At 35.4% G+C, this 19617-nt stretch overlaps 1 protein-coding gene across 1 annotated transcript in view; it reads right to left on the minus strand.

The window, feature by feature from the left end:
• Positions 1 to 19617, minus strand: part of LOC108745002 (hemicentin-1) — a 149006-nt gene that overhangs the window by 64600 nt on the left and 64789 nt on the right. Inside the window, exons 3-5 of the mRNA XM_025977189.1 lie at positions 17706 to 17914; positions 7399 to 7713; positions 2087 to 2232 (exon numbers count right to left, since the gene is read on the minus strand). Coding sequence (XP_025832974.1) covers positions 2087 to 2232; positions 7399 to 7713; positions 17706 to 17914 — 670 coding nt within the window. The remainder of the gene's footprint in view (positions 1 to 2086; positions 2233 to 7398; positions 7714 to 17705; positions 17915 to 19617) is intronic.

A 19617-nucleotide genomic window follows, 5' to 3' on the forward strand; every position in this document is an offset into this window, starting at 1 on the left:
TACCAGAAATTTCAAACTTTTATAATAATAAGTAACTTGAACTCTGGAGAATCACTTTAGCGTAAGGTTATTCAAATTCACTAAATGGTTATCGAGGAAAAAATGAAAAATTAACTGAAAATCTCGTTTTTACTTGATAATATAATTATAATATTTACAATTGTCTGAAATAAATGCAATTTTAAAGTTTTAGTTATTATTTAAACATATTAAAAAGTTTTGCCCTCATTATTAATAGAGATTGAAACTAAATATTTTTTTATTTGGAAGTTGAAATCAAGGCATATTCACTGCCAAAAGTCAGTTAAAAATTTTCCATATTATTCGTTATTTCTTATTTTATTCAAAGTTTTTGGTCAAATTCCAAATTTTCTTTCAAACCGTATATTTTTTTTCAGTATAGATAGTATTTATTTACCTCATGATATGCTGCAAAACCTAATTAATCACGAATTTCTAATTTTATGTACTCTTATCTCCGATTGTACCTCTCAAACATCCTTAAGTCTTAACTAACTTTGTACAATATACGGTTCCATAAGCTCGATATAAGTTCTCGGGCATTAATATATTGAAACTGACAGACGTAGATCACGATTTTGATATTACTAGATATCATCAGCACGCCACATGCAGTCAGGTTGTTTTACCCTTTTAGATATGGAAGACTGAACTTAACTGAAAATAGTGTTTCCTTCGATTGTTACTTACAGTTCAAGTCGAGAGTGACCATGGCCTCTTTGGGGTCAATCAGTTGTGTGTTGAATGCCTGACAAGTAAAGATTGCGTCGACGTCTTTCCTTGTAACGGATGGCCACAAAAAGCGATTCTCGATAACATCCCCTGCGTTATGTTCGTACTGCTCATCTTCAATGATACCGTTGACCAACCAGCGGACAACAGGCTCGGGATGACCTCCGACCGTTCTACATGTTAAGTAGACGTCATCGCCTTCTTCGTGGGGACCTACCGTGCCATTTAGTTTCCGGCCCCATTTGTCCAAAATGACAGTTTGCTCAGGTGGAACTGGAAAGAAAGGACAAAGTAGATTAAGCTTAAGTTTTCAATCGGCTTAATCTTAAATTAAAAAGATNTATGAACAGTTTCAATAGTTTAACTACCACAGTCCATATCCTAACCTTTTAATTTTTTTTTTTCAGAAAAAGTTATTATACTATACTTGCGCCTTAGCGTGTTTCAAAGACAATAAACCTAAAAGAACATTTTGTAGAGGGGTTATTTTTTAGCATTATTCATGTTTAAAAGGTCCTAGACCATTCCACTATGACATTCTTTGTAATGCAGGTCGTCGACTAGTAAAAACTTCGATCCTTCAAGGTTAAGACCATTCTGTCTGACCGAGCTGCATGGCCTAAAGATTTACACCATTGATTAGCATTTGGGAGGACGCCGGTTCGATTCCGGGACCGTCTGCCTTGGTTCAAGTTTTTCTGTGGTTTTCTTGATCACTTAGGTAAATGCTGACGCAGTAATATTCCACAGATAATCTTTCATTCTTTTCTATCTTCATTTCGTCCGTCTCATCATTCTCACCCGAACCACCACCAACCAATTGCCACCATTACTAAAAAGAGGCTGAAAAGGGCCTTCCGCTCTACCTTCCGGCGTAATTCGGACGGACTGCCCGCCCACCAGCATTACTGACTGGTGGGAATGAAACACCCAAAAGTTTTTCTTTTCTGGCCTGACCCAAGTAGGATTTATATAACCTCTAATTATCCTTTTCTTAGCGTAAAGATCTAACCACGTTGATGCTCGTGTGCAGTACTTGTCCGGCATTTTCGCAATCACCTAATTCTAAAATCACTCTGCGTAATCATGGCCGAATGGGAAAAACATTTGAAACCTAGTCCACTAATTCAGATATGTATGATCTACCGCAAAACTAGAACGTTAATCGAATTGACGCCTTTGCCAACATAACCCTGCACTGTTTATGATGTTTGCGAATGGCAAATACATCATATTATGTATTTGTAGGTGTATGTACAAAGGAACGCACGTATATAATGTATGTGTGGGTGGATATGTACACATACTTCAAACGGAAGTTCGACTTACTTACCCGAGTCCTTCTCAGTTGCCGCTTTCCTTTGTACCATGTGATAACTGCTGGAGGTCTTGAACCGGCTGAAGTGCAGTTAACTTCGTACCGTCTATCAGCAACAAATGTTTCTTCTTTCTTCTCTATCTCCACCGTTAACGGTTTCACTGTAACAAAACAGTATTACGGTTTAATAGTAGGTAACATACATTTCTGCTTAAATAAAACAGAAAAGGAACAAAGAAGTTCATGATGGTTAGTATTCTGACTGATGCGGATCGCGAATTCGATCTTGTTGGGCCTCAACAGCGCGTCTCAGACAGCTTCCATTAGATATAGCATTGTACTACAGATGGCGTTTACCGCACCGATTGTAGGAGTTCAGAAAAGGAATAAGATTGGTTTTAAATTACGGAGTATGTAAGAATCTTGTAGTTTGACAAAAAAAGACTACTTACTCCAAAGATTGAGAATACTAATTCGTTAATCTTGGGCAGATGGAACTTAATAAATTCAAAATCACTATCCATTTGCTGTACTTTGGAGTTATTTCTTTAGGAAAAACTGTGCCTTTGAAAATGCCAATGTTTTAATAACGTTTCTACAGAAAAACAAGTTTACTAATATTAGAATTAAACACAACAAGATGTATTTTCTTAATAACAAGAGGAATTTGTAACAAAGATTATATTCGGAATGTGAACAATTAAAATTTCTTGCTTTTCTGTAAATAGTTGAAGCAGCCGTCGAAATAGCGTATTAGGTATCTAAATTATTGTTTACCGAGAAATAAAATGAAATCCAACTGGCGGTTTTACGTCCAATTTTACGTTTGTCTTAACAGAAATTTAATATCATGTAACTATAAATAAATTTTGTAGGATTTGATATTTACAATTAGGTAGAAACAAGTCACATCTAATTAAATTTCCATCGAATTGTCTGTTCTCATTTGGATGCAATTAAATATAACAAATCAGCTGAATTTCACTAAGTAGTCTTAGTGTCTGTTACCGACATAACTGTCTTTCTAAAAACTGAAAAGGGGAATAGGATAATCTTTAAACTTTAACCTCAACATTAAGGTGCAATCTAATTAGTCGTTGGAAGATTAATTAAGAGAATATCAGATAATTTAATTTCAAGTTTTCCTTCGTTGGAAATTCTTGTCTGATTTATTTTCCGTCCGGATAATTCAATACCCTTGTTTTTTTCCATCATTTTTCGATTAATTTTAAAAACTAGTCTAGGGGTGAGCTCTACCTTTCAAAACTTTTTTTTTAACAAGTATACGATCCTCTAGCGTTTTTAATCCTGTTACAGAAAAAAACGATAACAAAATTATTCGTAGTATGTACAACAACGACAAAAATATCACTTATAAAACTTTGCTACACAAAGCTTTACAATAAATCAATACTAGGGTAGTAATCTTCAACTTTTCCTCTGTCTTCATATTGTCTCACTCATTAGTCCCCTCCAACCACTTCCCATCTATTTCTGCAATTCCCAGAGATGTGTATTTCCGCTCTATCGCCCGGCTTAGCGTCAAAGCGTAGGTCAACATGGTTTAAAAAATTTTAAAAGTTAATTTAGATTTCGATAGATCAATTAATAGGTAACTAACTTCGTTGATCTGTTCCAGGGAATTAGGTTACGTTCATAGTAAAGGATAAAGATATTTCTTGATCTGTATTATTAACCCCGAGATAAAAATGTTCAGTCTCTCAGAGTCTCTGAAAGAGAAACTCGAGTCTTCGTCTGTCATCGAGTCTCTCTGGTGTCGCTGAGAGAGACTGTCAAAAAAACTGTTTAACGTCTCTAACACTCGAGTGGCTCATAGAGAGAACCTCATTTCATATCCAGTCTCTGAACGAGAGACTCGAATCTCTAAACGAGAGACTCGAATCTCTCAATAAGTGGTGCCTCCATAGACATGGTTAACATTTTCTAAGTTCAACATATTTCAAAGATCCCAGTCTTTCTACGAGAGACTCGAGTATCTCAATTTTCCAGTTTTATTCATTCAGTCTCTCTGTGAGAGACTCGAATTTCTGAATTAACAATTTTATCGTTCGAGTCTCTCATACAGATGTTGTGAGAGATCCATAAAAACACCTAGGCAATAACTGAGAGACTGTGAGAGATGCTCTCAGAGACGCTAAAAGACTGAGAGACTGGAGAGAGACTGAAAATTTTTGTTTAGGGACATTATATTTAAAACCACCACTTAATCTGTCAGTATAAGTATAATAAATTAGGCGATTAACCGATAACGATAATCTTTACCTTGTAAAAAGTAGACGACTTTTAATGACATCTCATTTGGGATAATTGCATTTTACTCGTTTCAGATGGTAATTGTTCCTTTTACCGGGTAGCCTAATTATTCCTGGCCTTAATGCAAAAATAAACATAGATCGCCGGCACTGTTCTGCGGAACTCAATGAGGTTTGAGCGCAAATCGGATTAGATGCTTAGAATCCAAATCGAGCGTGGCTCCTACCTCTTTCGGGTCAATTAGCTTAATAATAGGCGGCTCTGAGGGTAAAAATAGCTCCGGCATCCTTTTTTATCCAAGGGCATTGCGACTAAATGGGCGCTCTTTAGCAGCCTTTGAAATAAACAAACTGTGACCCTTTTGTCAATGGTTTTCGTCTATGTGTGTGCCAGGGAAAAGCATTTCAACGAAAATTTACTGTTTTAGATGAATCAGTAGTGCTAATTTTCATTTCCTTCTTTACTGAATTGATTCAACATAAAGATAATAGGTACTACATTTATACGAAACAGGGTAGCTGTAGTTATTTCAACTAACTTTCACCTTTCATAGCATGTAGAATAGAAATGTCAAAATGTATTGGGGATGAATTACTACAAAATTTAGTCGATTTCAGTAGGGATATAAAGCAGAAGATAGCGCAGGGTCGAGTCGCCTTCAATAAAAAGAAGAACTGCTATGCTCGCGAACGGTTAATTTATAATTTCGAAAAAGATTATTTAAGGTGTGTATTTGAAGCGTGGCGCTGTACGGGTGCGAAACATAGACGATAAGCGCGGCGGAAAAGAAAAGGTTAGAAGCGTTCGAAATGTGGTGTTGCAAGCGAATGATGAGGATATCGTGGATAGAGAAGGTTAGAAGAGGTATTAGAAAGAATAGGAGAACAGAAGATTCTATGGAAGTCAGTAGGTTGGTAGGACACCTTCTCAGGCATAAAGATCTAACCAGAGACATATTAGAGCCAGAAATTGAAGTTACAAGGAATAGAAGTAAACCTAGGTTAGATTACTGTTCGCAAATAGTTAAGGATGTGGGATGTTCCAGTTTTGAGAAAATGGAAAGATTAGCTCAGGATAGGAAAGAGTGAAGCTGCGTGTCCAACCAGACTGACGACCTTATAATGATGACGATGAATTATTTTATATGATGAAACCTGTCGAACATTTTTGAAACTGAAATGTAGCAATTTGATAACGTTTAATCAAGATCTTCATGTGATGTTCCTGATAAATTAGTGACCAAGGGCTAACGTTCTTTATAAATTGCTATTCCCTTCTTCGACAACGAATACAGGACAATAAATTAGATTATTTACCTATCTCAATAGAACTCGATTTAAATAATGTATTCATATGCCTATTAATAAAGTGATAACGACTTTGAACCATTCGTAATGGTAAGACACGTCTTAATTAATTTATTCAAAATTATGGCGAAAGCCTCTCTTCCACATTAGCCCTTTCTAATTATATTTATAAGGAAATATGAGCTTAATTTCAAAGCTCGCTTTTGCAAATTTACTTGTCATGTTATCTTGTTTTCGTAATTGATTAGAACTGAAGCTTTATAACGAACCAGAAGAAGGATTACAATGATTACATTAGTAGTATCCCTTTTCCAGAAATATTACCTTAGCCAGTTTAATATTGGTAAATTTGTGAAGGGCAAACAGTAAGAGAAACAATGTAATGTATAATAGTAATACTATAGGGACGAAACACCTTCACAAACTAATTAATTAAATTATTTTATGACCAAACATTTCCATATTCTAGGATCGAAAGATGAGTTTTCAGAGTCAATGTTTTTATTGAAATTTTACGTTTAGATAAAATGGATAAACACCTTTTTCTTTGTCTTTGACTTCTTCAAAGGTTATTCATGTTCAATTCGTCTAACAAAATTAAACAACGACTTTAATTAAGCTAATTGACGTTAATGAAATGCAATTATTTCAACTGCTTTTAATTAAACGACTGGAAATTCAATTAAAAGTCTAAATTCTAGCAAGTATCTAACGTACAGTTTTAACGCGGAGTTCAATCTATTACAATTCCCAACCAAAAATATTGAAATACGGAAAGTTTATACCTACTTCCAGACTGGATAATAATTGTCAAGAAAAACAAAATAATATTGGTGAACTCTTAAGGATGTTTGGGAGGTATGTCAAAATGCTACGAGATAAATAAACATTTGGAACAACGTTCCCCGTTTAATTCTAAAACTCCTGTAAAAATTACAAATCGGTTCACTAAACCGTTAAAAAATTTTAAAAAATTGTAATTTTACACGTCATTTTATGGAGATTCGTTGACCGAACAGATTAAATTTATTTTTATTAACAGAAAAAAAGCTACCAGAAATTTCAAACTTTTATAAGTAACTTGAACCACTGTAGCGTAAAGTTATTCAAATTCACTAAATGGTTATCGAGGAAAAAATGAAAAATTAGCTGAAAATCTCGTTTTTACTTGATAATATAATGATAATATTTATAATTGTCTGAAATAAATGCAATTTTAAAGTTTTAATTATTATTTAAACATATTAAAAAGTTTTACGCTCATTATTAATAGAGATTGAAACTAAATATTTTTTTGTTTCGAAGTTGAAATCAAGGCATATTCACTGCCAAAAGTCAGTTAAAAATTTTCCATATTATTCGTTATTTCTTATTTTATTCAAAGTTTTTGGTCAAATTCCAAATTTTCTCTCAAACCGTATACTTTTTTTTAGTATAGATAGTATTTATTTACCTCATGATATGCTGCAAAACCTAATTAATCACGAATTTCTAATTTTATGTACTCTTATCTCCGATTGTACCTCTCAAACATCCTTAAGTCTTAACTAACTTTGTACAATATACGGTTCCATAAGCTCGATATAAGTTCTCGGGCATTAATATATTGAAACTGACAGACGTAGATCACGATTTTGATATTACTAGATATCATCAGCACGCCACATGCAGTCAGGTTGTTTTACCCTTTTAGATATGGAAGACTGAACTTAACTGAAAATAGTGTTTCCTTCGATTGTTACTTACAGTTCAAGTCGAGAGTGACCATGGCCTCTTTGGGGTCAATCAGTTGTGTGTTGAATGCCTGACAAGTAAAGATTGCGTCGACGTCTTTCCTTGTAACGGATGGCCACAAAAAGCGATTCTCGATAACATCCCCTGCGTTATGTTCGTACTGCTCATCTTCAATGATACCGTTGACCAACCAGCGGACAACAGGCTCGGGATGACCTCCGACCGTTCTACATGTTAAGTAGACGTCATCGCCTTCTTCGTGGGGACCTACCGTGCCATTTAGTTTCCGGCCCCATTTGTCCAAAATGACAGTTTGCTCAGGTGGAACTGGAAAGAAAGGACAAAGTAGATTAAGCTTAAGTTTTCAATCGGCTTAATCTTAAATTAAAAAGATATAAAATTAAAGTAATATTTATACAATTCCTTTAATATGTAAATCTGGATTTAGAAATACGTAAATATTTGTAACATTCGAAATATTAAGAATTTTAGATTCAGAATCCATCAAATCTGAACCACCAAAAACTATCTTTAAATTGTGACATATTAAAAGCACTTTGGAGGTCAAATTAGTGTTCAACGGTGAAAAGTCGTTAAGAAACAAATTTCCTTTTAAAGATTGCATTTATAATAGATATTTACTCATTTGTCGAGCTAACAGAACCTACATAAAAAAGTAATTTAAGGTAATGTTAAAGTAAGTTTTAGGCTGATTTAGAAAATGTGGTTCTTTTCAAACACATTATGTTAAGTTTAAATGTTCCAGAAGGTAATACGTAGTCTTGAATGAGACGATGCTGTGGTGGAAATCACTGGTACTTAAGACGGTTCGACATCCTTTTATAAGATCCTTTTTAAACAGCCTTCTCGAGTTTAATGTCATTCAAATTCAACATTCTATTGTCCCTAAAAGGGAGGATCACGCAATACGTAAAAGTTAAAAACTTTATGATTATTTTATGATTATGTGGATTACCTGTAAATTACGTGTTAACATAACATTTTGAGTTTGAAAATTGTTTCGGTAGTTATCTATCAATCTACTTGTAACTTTAACCAGTAAATTTATTTATCATTTTAAGGTTTAGTTAATTGAAGAAAGATCCAATCTGAAACGTTTCTATGTAAAACAGATATTTATTTATTAACAATATTGCCCGACGTTTCTCGCTTTGGTTTGGGACCTCTTCAGTTACAATTTTAATTGTATAAATTGTTTAAAATTTAAATTGTAGAAGCCTTCAATAATTCCCACACTAAGGGGCGAAACGTCGGGTAATATTGTTAGATATAATTATCTAATTTACCTGAAAATAGTTCAGATTGGATCTATCTTGAACATTCTTATCAGGGAAAAAATGATCACCACCAATCTATTAGAGTTTCCATATCTTTTGGAAAATTGAAAATACTTATCGTTTCTTTGGAGAGTTATACAAAGAAATTGTGGAGAATGGGCGGACGTCATTTCAAAATTGGAAAATGGTGAAAACCATATATACGTGTCTGTATCTATTCACCATTGTCTGTAACGACTTCCGGATATAACGACGAAATTACAGCGGTCCCTTCGTCGTCGTTACACCTAAAATCCACCGTAGTTACAGTAAATTGTAGTTTTAATTGTAACTGCTCAAACAGTAATGAGAATGCTTTCCATGTCCTTTTTTCCTTTTACGATTAGACTCTCGCAACAGATCGGATAATTGGATGCGGTGGCAAAAGTGGGTGATACTAGCGAACAAAACATAAAAAAGAGATCGCACTGAGAGCAGCTGCCTTCGTGAGAACAACCAAGTGCATTATTTTAGGTGAATGCATTGAGATCCGGACGAATAGGCTAAAGTGCATGCTTAGTCCGCGAGGAGCCGTGTTCTCGACGCTGAACGATCGCATAATTTGAGGTAAGCGAAACACAAAGCAAATATAAGGAGACACATATTGCCTACGAAGAACAGGATACGTGTATTTGAAACCAAAACATGACTACAAACAATCTCGTTTCAGCTACGATCGCTGTACGGTTGAATAAAGGAAGCTCCTGGTTAACTCGAAAGGAACTTAATTTGAAAGCCGAACAAGAAAGTAGGTTTTCTATAATTTATAATCGTTAAAGGAATCCATGGCTATATAAATAGTGGTTTAGCGGAATAAGAGAATACCGAATATTTAGCTTCTTCTGTACCAAATACTCATCTGAACCGAATAGGAATGGAGATATAAAAAAATAATAACATCTCTTAGTATCTCCTAATCGATTCACTATGTGTCCTAACTTATCTCTCAATCTTTAAGAAATTGTTGTTACGATTATACCCAGTGTTCGAAATTAGGAAAAAAATTAATAAACGTAAGAAATGTTAGGTGTGAGCTTTTAAAAACCTGTAGAAGACATAGGTAAATAAAGCTCGATGCATAGTCATCACCATTATCATCACACGATCGTCAGCCCTATGAATCATTTGACAAGCACTTTCATTGTTTCCTATCCTGAGCTAATCTTCGCAATTCCCTAAAACTAGAGCATCCCACATAAAGCCCATTGCATATTGTTATCACATCATGAAGATGATCATCAACATAGAGTCGCCAGTCCTATGGCAAGCATCTCCACTGTCTCCTATCTTAACTTAAATTTCGCAATCCTTAAAACTAGATCATCCCACATAAAGCCCATTGCATATTGTTATCGCATCATGATGATGATCATCATCATAGAGTCGCCAGTTCTATGGCAAGCTTCTTCACTCTCTCCTATGCAATTCCCTAAAACTAGAGCATCTCACATAAAGCCCAATACATATTGTCATCACATCATGCTTACAATTATCATCATAGGGTCGCTAATACAATGCCATAGCATCTCCACTCTTTCCTATTCTAAGCTAAACTTCGCAATTCCCTAAAACTAGACTATCCTATATAAAGCCCAGTACATATTGTCATCATCATCATGAAGATTATCATCTAATATGTCTCTAACTAACCCTTCATGCCTGAGAAGAGATCCTACTAATCAGTCTCGCTTATTTCCAATTGACCTCCATAGCGCCCTTTGTTCTCCTACTCTTTTTGATGTCGTCTCATTTCTAACTTTCTCTAGACACGGTATCCTCATCATTTCGAGTGCTTCTTTTTCTTTTCCGCCGCGCCTACTTTTCACGTTTCGCACCCGTACAAAGTCGTGCTCTACACGTACACATTTACTAATCTCTTTCGAATTTCTAAATTAACCCTTCGCGAGCATAAAAGTAACTTCTTTTTGTTAATGAAATCGTAAATTATTAATCTCCTAGATATCTAAAATGAGAGGGTTCTGCATATTGTGCAACGCATCATTTTCAAGAGGCGGTAAAAGAAAACTGACATCACTGGTAATTTCTACGTTCAGCGAACGTTTTTCCTTACATCAGGAAGATATACCGATTCCATTTGTGTCTTGAAGTGCCGGTTGCAGTTTATTACAATTGTAATTACCCACTCGAAAAATAAATTCGAATAAAGAGTAAAAAGGGGGTAGCAGAACGACGAGGTCAATCGAACGATTTAGCAATTGGGGTTGGTTGCAGTGAGTGAGTGTATCAGGTGTAACGGATCCGCTTTATTTATGACAAATTCTTGCGATTAATCAGTATTACGCATCAGTTCAGGCTCTAATCACTTTTGCCTGACGTTGGTTGTTCGCGATGGCATCGGAGCGAAGCCGGCAGTCCCGTTTGATACCCTCCGGTTATACCTCTACCACCTATACCCTACCATCACCTATTGATTAATTGCCGCAGCCTTAATTCATCCGCCGTTTTAGAAAGCGCGCGGCCCATATGTTTCGTTCCGGTCCCGGATTTTAAATGATTTATTTTGGGAGTTTGATGTTTAATTTCGGCCACTGAAAGAGATTAGACCCGTCCGCGATTGCGCACACCTTCGTTATCCACTTGCACGGTTAACTTTATAATTCGCTGGAGAATTTTACTCCCAACATGAAAATTAAATAAGAGGGGTTGTCAATTTAAAGTTAGGAAATGAAAGTCTGACAGGCAATGTGATGTCTTTGGTTTAAAAATTTATCAGGATAATTCAATTAGCATCTGTACTTAAATTTACGTGATTCTAATTTACGTTTCAATCCCGCTGTCGTTATAAGAACGAATAGGAAAAGACTTTTATTGTACAAGTGTATCTATTAACTTATTTATTAATTCTGTATTCAAATTATTTGATCAATACATACCTATCTGTAATTTTGTATTAATATATATAAAGATTTAGCGAAATGTAGCAAAATACAATCCCAAACAGATTTTCACAAATACTACCCTTATGTGCGAAAATCATTGATTTATCCTGGCTGGTTATGACGAAATACACTAGTGCAATATTAGTTGTTGATGGGCTATGAAAGTATTTAATATATGTTTAAAAGTAGTGCCTAATTTACTTTAGTAGAATGAAAGTTCTTCACATTGGCTATTAAACGTATTAGAAGCTTAAAAAGGGGACAATGAGATATTCCAGGAATGCCATTTAATTCTTTAACTGAATAGAGACCAAAAAATCCTAAACTCCTAGAAAATAGATAAGTAACCTAAAATATTGGATTGATATCGTTTTTCGTGTTCAGTGCCATGGTCCACGAAATTTTGAAGTTCCAAATTGATATCAGCATCTCCCAAACCACCACTTATCGTACCTTTAGCAAAGAACTACGAAATTTTATGAATTAAGACAAAACAACCCGCAAAATAATATTGAATTTATATACGCCAGCTGTATAAAACTGAAAACTACAAAATATTGTGGTGTGCTAATAAATGCATACAATCCAAAATTCTTAGAAAACGATTCGAAAAGAATATTTTGATATAAAATGATTGATGTTGATTTTACATCAATAAAATTATTTGCAACCCTATTTTGGCTCTGATCTTTCAGGCTAAGCAAACTATTTCGGCGTCAGTGTCTTTTTTCCAAATAAAACAGTGACAAAGACAAATAAAGATGCATATAGAAGAATTATTTGTTGCTGGACTGAAAGTATAACATAAAGATAGAAAAACTATCTATATCTCAATCACTTCAAACAGAAAAAATATGAATCATACATAATCTTCGCAGCTGTTCCTTTTCTTCGTCATTTAGTAGATCATTCGAAGTAGTAATTAATAGATTATTTATCTGTAAAAATTTTGGAAGGTAGGTAGATGGTTTTCATATTTTGTTACCAATGTAGATGATACACCTGTAGGTACGTATGAAGTATTTTGTTATTTTCTCATTTTTCTTTCTTTGTTACTTTGCTACAAAACAGTCCGTTTTCAGATGCCATCATTGTTATAACTAAACAGTTATATGACTTCTTTAATTGTTCTTCCTAACGACTTTCCCGTGGGTTGGCTATCAAATAAGAAGCGGCGTATCGTTTGCGCCATTTTCTCGGAGAATCGGGGCAACAAAAGCTGTTTCAACCCCTTAATAATTTATAATTGCCATGGTTTTGAGCGCTGAGGCGCGCTATTATTTGTAGCTTAAAATTTCCATTAAGGCATAAGAGGCGAAGAAAAAGAGACAGACGCGACGTGAATATGACAGAGAGAATTCACGCAATTTTCTCCTCCAAGTGCCAAGTTCATAAATAAATGAAAGCAATTGTAATTGTACCGTTCGGATTCAATTATGGAAACAAAAGAGAAGGAAGACACCCGGGCTCTTATGTACTTCTCAACGAGCTTCAGGCACTTATTATTTTGGATATCTTGATTCATTATGACGCATAAATTAGAAATGTATACGGATGTACATTAATTCATGTAGCTTTTCCTCGTAGATTCGGATTAATGTCGAATACAATTCCACTCGAATTCGCTCTCTCGTAATGTCAGCTTATTTCCCTTTGTAACTTTGCAATCCCCCGACAGCATTTCTTCAAACTAATCAGTTGCATTGCACCACTCGATACAACTTCACCTCCCGAATTATATTATAACTAATTGTTTCTTGTTATAACTTCTCCAGTTCGACATAACGTTCTCCGTTTATTTAATTTCTTCATCAATTTTGGATAATACAGTATTGGGACCCGTCAAATGGGCATACACCATCTGGTGGCAAAATTTATAACTCGAATGAGGGAAAAATTAACATAGGAACTGTGCACGCAAATTGTAAAATTGTTTATTAGTTAAAAAAGTAAAAATTTTTTTGATGATGGAGTCGACGAAGTTTTCTTCTAAAGTTAAATCAAATAAAAAGTTAATATGTTCAGTGAAAAGCTGCAATAGCACTTCAGACATAGATCTTCACTCTTCACCTACATTAACTACTTTCCAATAAAAACTAACCGTTTTATATATGTAAAAAATATATTCGGAAAATTAGATAAAAAAGTAAACTAATAGAAGCTTGGATGAAAGCAGTAGGTATCAAAGAAGTGAATTCCGAAATAAAAATTTGTTCACGTCATTTTAATGCACATGATTATATTTCAGCAAGTATTTACCATCAGCCATAACCTTAATATTTAAAACTAGAATCATACTAAAATTATAAAGTGAGAAATTATTTATTCCTGTGTAATTGATTTAACACAATTCTAATGATACGATATAAGTATTTTGAGGTTAAGAACCTACCTGCTGCAATACTCACAAAGTTGCAATAATTCTTATTCCCTTTTTTTTAACTGTATTTTATCTTTAACTAACTGCTTTTGTTTATCGTGTGTTTAAAGTTTACTTAACGCTTGGGTTCTTTTGTTAATTGAAAATTTGCAAGCAATCTTCTTTGTACCAATTCATGGACATATTATTATTTCCTTTAAAATTCATGATTTTTATTAAATTTGCAGACCACTCGTTTTCTCATTTTGAGAATCGTGTTGCTGAAAAATCCGTTTTAATGTCACTATGTTATAATCCTATAAAAACGAAATGAATAACAGCAACCTTAATAAGAGATGAAAACTACCTGATTGATTTACGGCCGAATCCATATGAAATACGCTCGCATAAATCAGTTAATAACTGCCACTCTATAAATTACAAATTAGTAGTATTAGTACTAGTAAGGAAGTTTGATTTTCAGATGCCAAAATGATCAGTTCATAAAATAAACTAATGCCAAAAGCAATCCTCTTGTATATTTAGTTGGGGTTGCTTTAGTAAGCCGTGGCCTGATACAGTAGTGAGTCGTAGGAGGAAAGGGTGGAAAGAAAAACTGTTATATTTCATCATCATCATAAGGTCGTTAGTCCTAAGACCGGTTGGAACGCACCTCCACTCTTTTCTATCCTGAGCTAATCTTCGCATTTCCTTAAAACTAGAACATTCAACATCCTTAACTATTTGTGAACCGTAATTCAATCTAGTTGTACCTCTACCCCTCCTAACTCCCGTTTCTGTTTCTAATATGTTTCTGACTAGACCTTCATGCCTGAGAAGGTGTCCTACTAACATATCTCACCTATTTCTTATTGACCTCCATAGAGTCCTCTGTTCTCCTATTCTTTTGAAAACCTCTTCATTTCTAACCTTTCTTATCCATGGTATCCTCATCATTCGCCTGTAACACCACATTTCGAACGCTTCTAACCTTTTCTTTTCCGCCGCTCTCACCGTCCATGTTTCGCACCCGTACAGCGCCGCTCTCCAAATATACACCTTCAGTCGCTTCTTCTATTTTTTCGTCTCCTATCTTTATATTCGTTCTTTCCCTGCTTCGTGAAAGGGAAATTTTATTTTCCTTTTCATATCACGGGATACCAACCATGTATTAAAACTAGCAGGTCATTACGAAATAACTGAAAAATAGACTTTTTGTCTCTGCGCCTACTCTTATCGGGGAGTATCTTTCCCCCTACTGCCTGGGTGTGATCAAAAGTAGTTAATATTATTCTTAATGGCTACGACGTATATATAGCGTTGATTTCGAATAAACGCCATTCACACCATGTTGATTATACAACGGAACCAGTAAATTACATTTCTTCATTAGACAAGCGTTTTTCAGAATTCGGAACACGCAGTGCGGGGGACTTGCGTGAGGAGAATTTAATGCGGTGTCAGTAACAAGTTTTAATAATATGTGAATCGAGAATCGAGCTCGATGTTACGTTCCAGCATGTATTCGGCAAGTTAAACGTTCGGTAAAATCAGAGTAGTACGTGCACACATTTCCGCCACTAAAGCATACTAATTGGGGACTTTTTAGCTTATTACACACGAATAACGAGCAATTATGCGTCAGTCTGTTAGTAAAGCAAACGGACAGAATATCTAAACAAGAGACTTGCGGATGCATTTGGGGCCCGTGAATGGGCAAACTTTGCGGTCTAATTAAGTCAAAATTAAATCCGATTTATTAAGGGTTATCTAAACATCTAAAACATTAATAGGCATGTAACAAAAGCTTCAACTAAACATTGGACAGTGAACACTGTTCAAATGTATGGAACGGAACTATCAGAAGAAAATGAAATGTTTAAAATGTTTTTAGTAAGAGAATGGACATTAATAAAGAAATTGCAAAGAATAATATTACACTTATTTTTTGGGGATTTTCCCGAGTAAATTTGTCGGCGATTTTAGGGGTTTTTAACTTGTCATCATCATAAGGTCGTCAGTCCTAAGACTGGTTCGAAACGTACCTCCACTCTTTCCTATCCTGAGCTAATCTTCGCATTTCCGTAAAACTAGAACAGCCCACATCCTTAACTATTTGTGAACAGTAATCTCGCCTATTTTTTCTTGACTTCCATAGAGTCCTCTGTTCTCCTATTCTTTCTAATACCTCTTCATTTCTAACCTTTTCTACCCACGTTATCCTCATCATCCGCCTATAACACCACATTTCGAACGCTTCTAACCTTTTCTTTTCCGCCGCGCCCACTGTCCATGTTTCGCACCAGTACAACGCCGTACTGCAAACATACACCTTTAACAACCTTTTTCGAATTTCTAACTTGTGTTTTAGGAATAAACATTTTTGGAAATTGGTGACTACTGAAAATCATACAACATTTATAACACGGACTATATACGTTATATATACAATTGTGAGGTATATTTTTCTATTAAAAACACATAATAGAATAGTTAAATAGGTCTCAGGACTAATTACTGGGGTACATTAATATACATTAATTTGATTAGTAGAAGGGAAACTATTTTCCCCGCAACGAGGAAATATTTGCATGCTGTGAGGCTTTTCCACGTGCAATTTTCCTTAACTCTCGGGAAATTCCTCGGAGATAGTATGATAGATACGTTGCGGGCGGTTAATTAACAAAATTTAAACTAAAACCAGTGGGAACCATTTTAACTTTTGCCAGTGGCAGTAAATTATCCGACGAACATGCAATCTACATTGTGGCAGCAAAAGCAAATTGACATTTCTACCGTTTATTCCACATCGGTACATAACCACATTACACCAGTTTTTTTTTGGTAGATACTAAATTAAATTGTCACAACCAGAAATTGGATCTATTAGGTTTAGTCTGTTACATATAGGTTTATAATTCGACAATTAGATATTAATGATTTTGGGAACTTTTTTCTTTTACCTGTGCAATGAAAAACATCGCTTAGTGCGAAATTTAGAATTATAGTAGGTACCTAGAAAACCGAACAGTGCTAAGGACAGATGTAAAGTGTTCGTTCCTAGTTTGTAACCTAAATTTTCTTTCCTACATGTTATAAAAAAGAATTAAAAAAACTGATCAAATTTCAAGAATCGAACCCGCTCAATCTGGCGCGGTAGATTTACGCTCTGACCATTGGACTATTTGCAGAAGCTGTTCTCTTGTTCTTCTGTGTGTGAGAGCACGGAGGAAACGAATTTTCCGAGGAATGAGACATACCTAGTTTGATTTTTCCACCCTTATAAACCTCCACATTGTTAATTTCAAAGAAATCGTTGTAGCTGCTTTCTTGAACGCGAATACAAAAAACAACGAAACAAATATCTTTTTATCACTAGGTATACACAATAATGTAATTGCTTGATAATATGATAATAATAAATAATAGTAATAATAATAAGCCTATTCTCACTGATCATATTTCAGGGCAAGAAGAACCGTTAGCTCCCTAAATTTTAAGAACAGAAAATTGGTTTCTATATCCCAAAAGATGTGTGAGTGAGGTTCTTTGGCATTAGCCCCGTCTTCACTTGCTCAAAGTTACCAGTGAAAACTGAGAAGACCAGGAGAATAATAATAAAAGGTAACAAAATGCACAACATCCTTTAAACATAAATCTGGACATGTTTCTCTTTCCAGAGAATGTTGCAGTTAATGTGATGCATCTGTAAACTTGACTCACCAACAACTGTTAAGTTGTAGAGAAAGCTGCGGGTTTGGGCGTTTCTAAAGTCGACTCTGCATCTGTAAACTCCTTCGTCATGTCGACGAATATCGTCGACGACAAGATGTGCAGGATCACTAGAAGTCCGGAAGTACGCTCTCGAACCGAAAACTTCCGGTGCCGACCAATGGCGCGCCTGCTCTAGAGGTTTTCCTCGCACATCGAAACTAAAACAGAGAAGTTACATAGTTTGAAATGTGTATTTTAGCACGAAATACATTTTAATAAGTTGCGAAAATCGTGTACATATAGTTGTATACAAGAAGACTAGGGGTAGAAACTAGAAACTTTGCTTAATGTTCGTAGCGAGCTGTAAAGAACGTCATTAAATTGTGCTCGGCAGTTCGCTGCGCTGTGAGACACTGCACATCCGCGAAAGTAGAGAGTGTATCGGGATCTATAACTTTTATGTTTAATGTTTTCGGCTAAAATCGCATTTGCAGGATAACAGGGCTTCGTTAGCCCCTTTAAGTATGAAAATCGAATTCATTATTCAAATTTGATCGGAGAGGAACGGATATTAGTCGTTAGTTTGAAGTGAGAGATAATGTTATAATTTGAAATATTGGACACCCCTTTACCCCAAGGGTAGAAACTAGAAACTTTGCTTAATGTACGTAGCGAGCTGTAAAGAACGTCATTAAATTGTGCTTGGCAGTTCGTTGCGCTGTGAGACACTGCACATGCGCGAGGTAGAGAGTATATCGGGATCTATAACTTTTATGTTTAATGTTTTCGGCTAAAAGCAGGATAATAGGGCTTTGTTGCCCTCTTTAAGTATGAAAATCGAATTCATTATTCGAATCGGATCGGAGACGAAAGGATAGTCGTTAGTTTAAAGGGAGAGATAATCAAATATTAATGTGTAAATTCATTTTAATTTTCTGACAATATAAACTACTTGAAGTGAATGAGGGAAAAATTTGTAGCTGTTGTCACACCCTTGCCGGGAATCGAACCCGGGGCCTTTGGCTTTACGCACCAATGCTCTCACCACTAAGCTACAAGAGGTGACAACAGTAACAATGACAAACCGTGCATATTAGGTCAGAGATTTGTCGAACTAATGTAACTATATTAATACTATAAATATGAAACACTTTGATATTTAATAGGGGTTAATGTCAAATATTAATGTGAAAATTCATTTTAATTTTCTCCCAGGTTCTTGAGGTAGTTTATAGTGAGAGAAAATTAAAATGAATTTTCACACTAATATTTGATATTAACCCCTATTAAATGTCAAAGTGTTTCATATTGAGAGATAATGTTATAATTTGAAATGTTGGACACCCCTTTACCGAATTGGCTGTTTAGATTCAAACAGGTGTTACAAGAAGGCGCTTTTATTGCCGAAGCCCGTTTATTTTATTCAAAAACAAAGCAAATCTCAGAGTTCAAACAGCCACTCGTCCATTTAGCAATCCCTCTCGCGCCTCTTCATCACACCATCGAATTACGTGCTTTGGCAGGTGCTGAAAAATCGCAAACTTTGAAATATTGAAATATTCAATTACGACAGCGAACATGTTACAATCTGCCATTATGGCCTTATAGCGGCAGTTCCGAGTTGCCCTGATTGCCGGTTGTGCTGCTGTCGACACAGCCACCCGACCCTGCCCGTCGCCTGCCCTCCCAACTACCCCATTGGGACCAAGCAACACGCGATCGTTTGTGGAAGCTATTAATTCCTGCTTACGCCGCTAGTAAAGTGTCCTGATGAAATACGCCTCCTCATAAAGTGGAATTATCCTGGCTTCAATTACTCTCCTTAGCTTTACTTTTTTGAACGACGACCATCAAAAGTTTCGTTTTCCTTTTGGTGCGTGATAAAAATGGTCGCAGTTTATTCTCACCCTCTACATGCTCT

Source organism: Agrilus planipennis, unplaced genomic scaffold (genome assembly GCF_000699045.2).
Source record: "Agrilus planipennis isolate EAB-ADULT unplaced genomic scaffold, Apla_2.0 scaffold39, whole genome shotgun sequence".
In the NCBI taxonomy this organism is placed as follows: Eukaryota; Metazoa; Arthropoda; class Insecta; order Coleoptera; family Buprestidae; genus Agrilus; species Agrilus planipennis.